Source organism: Microtus ochrogaster, linkage group LG7_11 (genome assembly GCF_000317375.1).
Source record: "Microtus ochrogaster isolate Prairie Vole_2 linkage group LG7_11, MicOch1.0, whole genome shotgun sequence".
NCBI lineage: Eukaryota > Metazoa > Chordata > Mammalia > Rodentia > Cricetidae > Microtus > Microtus ochrogaster.
Genome location: NC_022032.1, coordinates 19,275,012 through 19,284,646, shown reverse-complemented (window position 1 = coordinate 19,284,646; position 9,635 = coordinate 19,275,012). Strand labels below are relative to the sequence as shown.

Sequence of the window (9,635 nt, the reverse complement as noted above, 5' to 3'; positions counted from 1 at the left end):
AGAGCTAGTTCCAGGACAGGCTCCAAAGCTACAGAGAAACCCTGTCTTGAAAAACCAAAAAAAGAAAAACAAAACAAAATAAACAATAGTGTTGTGTTTACATTACATATAATATTTAGTAAATTGAGTAGATCAAAGTGGAACAGTAAATAATAGGTTCTTAAGAAAGAACAATGAGATTTATATACGTTACTCTTCTATATTTTCTGTCCATCTTCCTCCATTTTTGATCACAGTATAATTGCATAGCTCCTCATCACACAAATATCTATTTAAATGTGACCATTCTGTTTAGAATTGCTGTTTTCTTTGACATAGTGTAGATGGCTTGTTTTTGAAACCTTTCTATGTGTCTCTGGACATTTTTCCTGCATAGACGTCTGTACACCATATGTATGGTTGGTACCTCAGCTCAGCGGAAGGCATTAGATTTCCTGAGCTTGAGTTATAGATAATTGAGTCACCATGTGGGTGTTGGGAATCGAACCCATGGGTCCTCCAGAAGAGAAGCAAGTGCTCTTAGCTGCTGAGCCACCTGTCTAGGCCCTGTAGATGATTTATTATCACATCCTTTCCTGATCCACAGTGATCTGTTCCCTGGGGCTGTAGATCCAGGACCAGGGTAGAAATTGGCACAGGTGGGGAAATTTTTGGGAAGTATGCTGAAAGCCTTTGTTCATATTTTAAGAGAGAGAGAGAGAGAAAACCAACCTCTTTAGGATACTTTAAGATACTCATAAGTTGTCTATGAGAAACGTCAAGGACCCCACTGGATATGTCATTTAGGGGGCCGAACACTGATGGGCGATGTGGGTGTGGCTGCCATCCTAAATACAGGCGGTTTTGGGGGAGAGCTTAATGAAGCACTGGTAAAAATGGCTTCCAGGGAGAATGTGATTTGCAGCCGCCAAGTACGGGCAATCTTTTTTAAGTTTCACTGTGCCGTGGAAGAGGGATCATAGTAGGATAGGGTTCACACTAGAAGACATGTGGACGAGAAGAATTTTGGAAATTATATTTACTTACTTAGTGTGTGTGCACACGCTCACAAGCCAAGAGGTGCATGCGAAGGTCAGAGAACAAACTGGAAGTTGGTTCTCTCCTCCGCCCCGGGGGACTGAGCTCAAGCTGGTGAGCATGGCAGCAAACCTATCACCTGCCAGGCCATCTCACCAGCCCAAGGGCATTTATTATTAACTCAATATTTATTCTAGCTATTGGAGAGGCTAACATGCTTGCTGGCTGAAAACATATCAAGAAGGAGTGGTTCCTAGAGAAGGAGGGAGGCCATGGCCGAGGGACTCTGGCTGTGGGATCTAGATGAACTAGTCCTTGATTGAGCAGGAGCGATTCTTCCCCTGAGACAGGAAGAAGGGAGCTGGGTAAATGTGAAGGGTAAGGGATGAGAGAATTTTGTTCTGGTTGTTTCTACCTTTTCCGATACCGTGAGATGATGCGCTGAGTTGAGAGGGCGTGGGGAGAGAAATGACATAATTATCTTGGGAGGGAGCATTGGAAAAAGGACTTATTTTGGCAATAAAGCAAACGCTCCACGTAGCATTAAGCGGCTTGCTTTAGCGGCACGATATGACTCAAAAATGAGTATTTTCTTCAGCAGCGTTCTGATGATCTAGTGCAGGCAGCGAGTAGGGAGGAAATTGGACTCACTTAGTTTTAAGGGTAATAAGAGAACCGTTTGTATTTCTTATGAGTCTTTGGGTGTATCTTGTTCCTAAGGGAAGGTATTTTTAAAATTCAATAGTGTTCGAATAGCCACATGGACCTGTATGATTCTTGAATTGGAAGGGAATGACTAGAGACCCATAGGGGTCAACACAGAATCACATTTCAGCATTTCCTAAGTCTTTGCTAAATGCAGGACACTGGGAGGCTCTGACAGGGAGTGGAGGATATGGTCCTGCCCTTGAAGAAGTTTATTATCCATTGAGAATGTAAGAAATAGTGTTTAGCGGGCTGGAGAGATGGCTCAGAGGTTAAGAGCATTGCTTGCTCTTCCAAAGGTCCTGAGTTCAATTCCAAGCAACCACATGGTGGCTCACAACCATCTGTTGTGATCTGGTGCCCTCTGCTGGCCTGCAGGCATACACACAGACAGAATATTGTATATATAATAAATAAATATTAAAAATAGTGTTTATATTCAGCTTTTATTTTCTGTTTTGTATTTAAGTCTTGAAATTTTAAAAAATGACTTTAATTATCAACGGGATGACCTTTTTAATAATAAAGACAAGGGGAGTTTATTCCCAAGCTTGCAGAAAATTCTGTCATATTGAATATGTGCAAAAAGTGTTAAGTGTGTGCCTGGACTACAGAAAGAGAAGAACAAGGCGATTTTTAAAGAGCTACGTAGAATAATTTCCAAGTGCAAACCTTAGCTTGCTGTGACAGTACTAGTGAGTTCGGTAGAAGCCCTGTGAGTTAGAGTACACTTCACTGTTGTGCAGTATTAGTTTAAGGTGTGTCACATTTGTTTATGCCGTGGAACGTTTGTTTAATGATGCAAAGATGTGTTGCATTCCTTTCTGTTGCATTTGCTTAACTCTGTGAAGCTGTGTCACTTTGCCTGTCTAAAACACGTGATTAGTCTAATACAGAGCAGACCGGCCAATAGCGAGGGATAGGTGGGGCTGGCAGGCTGAGAAAATAAATCGGAAGAGAAAAGAAAGAGGAGCAATGAAAGGAGAAGGAGAGAGGCTGTCAGGGGCCAGCCACACAGCTACACAGCCAGCCACGGAGTTAGAAGTAAAGAAAGGTATGCAGAATAGAGAAATATAAAAGCCCAGAGACAAAAGGTAAGTGGGATAATTTAGATTAAGAAAAGCTGGTTTGAAAGAAGCCAAACTCAGGCTGGGTATTGATAAGTAACAATAAGACTCCATGAATTTATTTGGGAGCTGGGTGGTAGGCCCCCAAAGAGCAAAGAGTAAAAAAACAAAACAAAACAAAAAAAAAACAAAAACAAAACAACAACAAAAAAAAACCAACTATACTTTGTCATGCAAGTTAGGAGTCAGCTATGGAATCAGGCTGCCTGGATACTGTTTCCTGACTTTATAACATGTTTCAGTCTGAAACTGAAACCAAAACATACCAAACAAACCAAACCAAAATAAAACAGCAAATCCTCCGCTTTTTTTTTCTTTTCCACCCAGAGAGTTTACCTGGTTCACTGACCCCACACTCTTTTACCCCCTCAGAGGAATTCAGGATCTTGGATGCTGACAGGAGAACGGAGTCAACTTCATCCTCTTCCTCAAGACGCTTTTCTGGAACAGAACCGAGCACAGCTTTTGGCGAGGAGCTGGAAGGTAGCCTGGGAAGGTGACAAAGCGGGGAAAAGAGATTCGGGTCGCCCATACCCTCGGCGGCCACCGGAGGGCGCGCTGGGGTCAGGTAGAGACACTGACTCTGTAGCAGGGCTGGAGGCTGTAGCTAGGGGCAGGCGGGTGCTCAGTGTCTGGGCAGGGGATATGAGATAGGGAGGTCCACACTCCAGGTCCACCTGGGAAACTCCTGAGGCTTGGGGGCGAAGGGGACTCGGGTGTAGCTTCAGTATCCTCCACTTCCCACAGCTCCCCCCTTGAGGACAGCCTCCTGGATCGCTCTTACCGGGGCTCATTTCTGTTGTTTAAGATCTGTCTATCAACTGCCTTGCCCCAAGTGGTCAGCTCTGCCGTTTCAAGCCGCAGCATCCCGTTGCCTAGTAACGGAGTGGTCAGGAAGCCGCGCCCATCCCCACCCTTTTCCTTGAGCTGTTGTGGAGGGAAGACTTGATTGGTCTTCATTTGTCAAAGTACACTGATTTTCCTGTGCTCTTGATGAGCCACCCGTAAAAGGCGGATGTTGCCGTGGGAAGCAGAGCTTTCTTAACGGACTGGTTGGAAAGCCCGATGCACAAAAATCAATTATTTCCGACAGAATACACAGTCATCGAGAATTGAATTTTAAATCACAATGAGCAGGAACTGACAGCCACTATGATATGCTGTTTTACTACTCAAAATAAACCATACATGGTTTACTTTCAAGGAAGGAAGCATGGTAATTCAATATTCACTAGCTAAAATTTCTTTTGTTAAGCAATGGCCTCTTATCAGACTTGGCAGTCTTTTTTTGCGGCACTGTAAACAGCTTTAATAAATTTTAATTTTTCCACCTAATATGCCCCTTAAACTACTATTCTAAAGAACATAAATAATACAGTTTATCTAATGCTATGTGTTACTATCCATAATATGGTGACAATGAAATATTTGGGGGCAACTCTAATTTATATGCAGTATTTGTGGAATGAAGATTTTCATGTCACGACCAAGTCAAAACAGGTGGCAGAGACTATAGAACACATATGATAGGGGCTTACAATTTAATCTGGGCTCTAGTCTCAACGGAAACCTACTTTCATTTTAAGAAAACTTCCCAATCAATTAATCTATCAGGTAAAATGCCTTCTAAGTAAGGAAAGTTTATTTTAACTTTTAAACATTTATTCAATTTTGTGTATTTGTGCATAGTGTACGCACAGGCATGTGTTGGTGTGTTTGTGTGCAGGTGGATATGCACACACATGTGTGCGTATGACTGGGGAAGTCAGAGGTCTTTGTTGTATATATTCCTTTATTGAGCTCCGCCGTGGGTTTTTGAAGCCATTGTTCACGGAAGCTGGCACTCTCAGACAGTCTATTCTGGTTGACCAGTGAGCCCCAGGGGTCCTGAATGCATGTGGTCATTGGCATGCGGGTGCTGGGCATCAAACTCAGGTCCTCACGCTTGTATGGTAAGCTCTGCACCAACTGAACTGTCTCAAGGGTGAATTGCCGACTTCACATCCCATCTCTCCAGGGTGTGTGTCTTATAAGAACACTGAAAAGAAGCACAGTACAGCCATTAATATTCAGAGGTTAATATTGATGCATAATCACCCTGTAGTCCTCAGGCCTCACTGAGGTTCTAGAATTAGTGCTTTGGGTAGACACAGGTCCCAGCCCAAGAGCCTGCATTACATTGAACGGCAATAATGTATTTGCTTACTAAAGCTCAGCCTGACCAGTTTGGTTTACCTTGGACTTCTAAGGCCTTAACATTTTAGAATGTTCTAGACCAGCTATTCTGTAAAGTGTTTCTGTGTCTTTGGTGGATGTTTTCCAGGGGGTGGATTCAGGTCATGCACCCTGTCGGGGTGAAAGAATGGCTGTTTGTCCTCACGACATTCTGTCCGGTGGCAAGCACTGTCGTCTGCTCCGTCAGTGTGGAGTTCATTTGATGATTCACTGGTCTCCACTGGAAAGAGAGTTAACCTTTGTTCTTTCCCGACTAAGAAATAGTTTGTTAAAATACTTTGACTTATGTAATATTTCATTCTTCATATACTTTTGGTTTCCTAATTGACTTTTAATTTTCTGTGTTGGTAAGTATTCCTTCTGTTATTTATTAGTTACTAATGGAGTTTATTCTGTTGCTAATATTACTTGTATTAGTCCTCAAATCTTCCTGTTCTGGTCAGTGATGATTTCTCTATAGAATTCACCCTCACATCATGCAGACAGTAAAGTGTATTTTGTCAGTATGTTTTCAGTACTTGGACCATTTCTCCAACTGTTCTATTAAAAGCCTGGCTTTTTATTTTCTATCGTGAAGTCCATTCCTATAAGATAGAATTAAAATCTACATTACCATTTTTTTTTAAAAGCCAAGAGTCACAATACTTCAAAATCTTCCAGTTTTCCTTTCAGAAAAATCTACTTTTCCCTGCAGATCAACAGCTGTAGTTTCAAGCATTTGGAATGAACTTAAGAGCCCCGCACAAAAACAAGCTCCTCCGGTCTATTCTTAGCCACTTCTGACCAGACTGCAAGACGTCTGGGGTTTTCAGCTTCACCAGATCTTTTTTTAAACCTGGGATTACAGGGCTATCACTATGCATAGATGGAATCTTCCACAGAGTGTGACACTCGCCATCTCACCCCGAGGATCCACCCATCTGAGAGCTGTTTCCAGGCTTGTGTTTTGATGGAGAAGGGAACCTCATGATGTTGATTTAGGAAGTCTTCAGTGGATCACAGAAATAGTGTCCATAGCTGAAGCCTTGATCCAGGTCAAAACATCTCTGCACCCAGTCTACGTTAAGGTGCTGGCAGTGTGAATTTAAACCTGACTGTCTATTGAGAGGTGGAATGCCATGATCCACAAAGGATGCGAACAAGCTCTGGCTTTTAGGCGGTTAACTGCTGCTTTTAAGAGGCCTTGTTTAGAGGAAAGTAAGCAGGACTGGGTGAGTTGAGTCAGGTTAACTCTAAAAAGTTTGGTGTGCTAAGGGGATTGTTGGGGAGACACCAAGCTCTTGGAGATGCACAGGTGTCAGGGAAGAAGAGATGCTTTTGATGAATGAAGTATGTGAGCATGTCCATATGTGAAGAAGAACCACAGACAAGAGACTGAGTCAGTACACTGAGCTGGAAAAAGACACGAGTAACAGAATCACAGGTATGATTTGTGTTGGGAAGTGGAGAATGAGGAACTGGGTTGAACAGGTAGTGCTTTGTCCATTTGGTAAAGATGATGGAGGCACGTGTAATAGTGAACCACTTTCTCTGTAAGGAGGTACTCGCATCAGGAAGATTGTTGACTGAGATTTTTTTGTCCTGCCCAGTTTCCACAGTCGTTAAATCCCAAAGAATCACACAGAGGTCTACATTAGTTATATACTGATTGGCCTAGTAGCTCAGACTTCTTATTAACTCTTATAACTTATATTAGCCTATTATTCTTGTCTATGGTAGCCATGTAGCTCGGTACCTTATTCAGCGAGGCAGTCACATCTTGCTTCTTCTATGGCTGGGTCAAGATTGCAGAAAGAACTTTCCTCTTCCCAGAATTCTCCTGTTCTCGTCGCCCCACCTCTACTTCCTGCCTGGTTGTCCTGCATATACTTCCTGCCTGGCTATTGGCCAATCATCGTTTTATTAAAATACAGTTGACAGGGTACAGACCATTGTCCCACAGCATCCGATTCTGTCTGTGAAGCTGCCTGTGTGTGAAGAGTTACTGATTTGTGCAAGCGCACACAGAGACAAGTCATCCCTGTACTGGGGAATCCTTCACTCACCTCCCAGATCTCAACCCCTCATTTCCTTAGTGACATGCTCCTTCTTGTCTACATCTTGTAGAGACTGATGGAACTCTCCTGCCTCAGTTCACTCTGCAACATCCTAGTTAAAAATAGCAGATTCCCCTTGCTATATAAATGTGCCATTCTTGCGTACATTCAATGGAACGGATGTGTTTTAAACAACAAGGCCTTGCTCCTTGTTTGACCTCTACCAGGAACCATGGCCTAAGCCAGAGGTGGTGTTTGTGAGTATGGACCAGAAAGAAACATCTAAACTGAATCAAGGACCTGACCACATTCTCAAGGCCAGTCCAGTCTGGAATGATAAAGGCAATATCAGGTCATTGAGTGATGGAGTGAAATAGCGGGACCTCCAGCACCGCTCAGTCTTCCTCTCCCATTATGCAGATGAGAAAGGTCAAGGCCAGGGGCAGAGCAGCAGTTAGAATCCAAGTCTCAACCCAGAGTTCTTTCCATGACAACACTAATCTCATTTCTCAATACCAAACTTAATACTTTTATTATTTCACGCTATTTTCCCTCACTCACGGATGAAGTGATTGCTATTACAAAGAGAACAAACACAGTTTCAGCTTAATAGTGGCACGGATCCAAGGCAACCCAGTGGAAACAAAGAAACGGTTAGATTTAGAATACAATTAAAATAGGCTTAAAAATTTCACAACAATAGAGCAGAGATTAAGATCATATGCTTAATTAAGTATACAGGAAGCAAAAGGCCCGTGGTTCTCTTTGTATCAACAAGGTTATATATGTGGTTATGGTTGGTGCCATTTCCCTTCCTGTTTTATGTTTGTATTGCTTTACAGTCTTTTATTGTAATTTAATCGTCATCACAATATAGTCTTTGAAAATAAAGGTGCCAAAATAAAATAACCGCCACTGACATACTCATGCCTAGAGCAACATTGGCTATTAAAAGTCACAAACAAGAAAAAGTGAGAGCAACTTATAGGACTCCCCAAGAGACAGATTAAGGGTAAACAAAATAAGGTATGACTTATACAATGGGGTATGATTTACCTTTAAAAGGAAATGGAATTGTCTTCTGTGCTACAGCACGGATGATCTTTGAAAATACTATGCAAAAGTGAAAGGGGCAAGGAACAAAGAGATAAGCTATTGCACGATTCTGTTTATAAAGGGGCATCCGGAACGCTACATTCACGGGGTCACAGAACCTAATGAAAGTTCCGGAGCACTCATGTGGGGAACCGAGAGTTACCGTATTTAAGGTGTACACGGTATTCGCTCGAGGACGAGAAAAACATTCTGGAAGTGACTATCTGTGATGATTGCTCTATACCATAAGTGCGTTTGAAGTCATTAAATTAAAAATGATGATTTTTATGTCATGTATACTTTGCCACATTAAAAAGCAGTAAAACAATAAAATTGCCTGCCTAGAATCCTTTACTGATCGAAGTTCCATTTCACAAATGATAACGAAGTGAAAGGGTATCATCAGAACATCGTTCTACCCCCAGAGAGCAAAGGGCGCTCTGGCGGGAGGCAGAGCCGCAGAAATGACGAATGTGCGGATCAGGAAGTAGAGACTAACACGTCTCTGCTGCATGACTTTGTTGTATAAGCTTTCGTGAGGAGGAGGGGCTTGGGGCAGGAGGCGGTGTTCTAGAAGGTTCAGCGGCTTTAGCAACTCGGAGCATCAGCTGCAAAGAGAGATGGGTCCAGCCGCCCGGAAGGAACCTCGGCACCATAGCTGTGCACAGTGCAGGTAGCTGCTTGTGGCGGTGTTTGCAAAGGTTCAGGGGCTACTGAGCCACTGGGATGCACACACCTGCTGACCGTACCTGCGGTCGGAGACCCTTACAGACTCTCGCTCTTCAGCTTGGGTTCTTCATAAAGTGATGTGGAAGGCGAGCTTGGCCTAGTGAAAGTCAGTCCTTAAACTCACGCCGTAGTTGTGCTCTTGCTGCAGAAGTAGAACACCTGTGTACTTCTTTGCTAGGTAAATAATAAATAACGGACGGAATAAAAGAACGGAGGAAACTCCATAGCAAGGCCTCTCTAAGCTACAGGATGGAGCTATCTTATTTCTCAGTAAACTTTGCTTGACTTTCTCTAAAAAGTAGAATAGGGTAATTTTTATTTTAAAATAAGTAATTTGCATTTTATATAATATCTAAAAACATTTATTGCTATTATTATTACTAGGCATGTGTGTATGTGAGTGTGTGCATGCATGTATGCGTGACAGAGGGCAACTCTGTAGATTCAGTGTTCTCCTTACCTTTTAATGAGGCCATTAAATTAAAAATGATGATTTTTATGCCATGTATACTTTACCACAGTAAAATACAGTAAAACAAATAAATGAAGAACATGTCATGGGTCCTGGGGATTGAGCTCAGGTCTCTAGGCTCATATGGCAAAAATCTTTACCCACTGAGCCATCTGCTGACTCTTATTGCGTATAAACTGTCTTTGGGGGTGAGGGACAGCATCTTACTCTTTTTTTTTT

The 9,635-nt window shown here is 42.5% G+C and overlaps 1 protein-coding gene across 1 annotated transcript in view; it reads right to left on the bottom strand.

Annotated features, from left to right (window-relative positions):
• Positions 1-3,809, bottom strand: part of Ccdc110 (coiled-coil domain containing 110) — a 13,145-nt gene extending 9,336 nt beyond the window's left edge. Inside the window, 3 exon segments of the mRNA XM_013351979.2 lie at positions 3,186-3,321; positions 3,324-3,337; positions 3,680-3,809. Coding sequence (XP_013207433.1) covers positions 3,186-3,321; positions 3,324-3,337; positions 3,680-3,809 — 280 coding nt within the window.
• Positions 3,810-9,635: the final 5,826 nt, after the last annotated feature.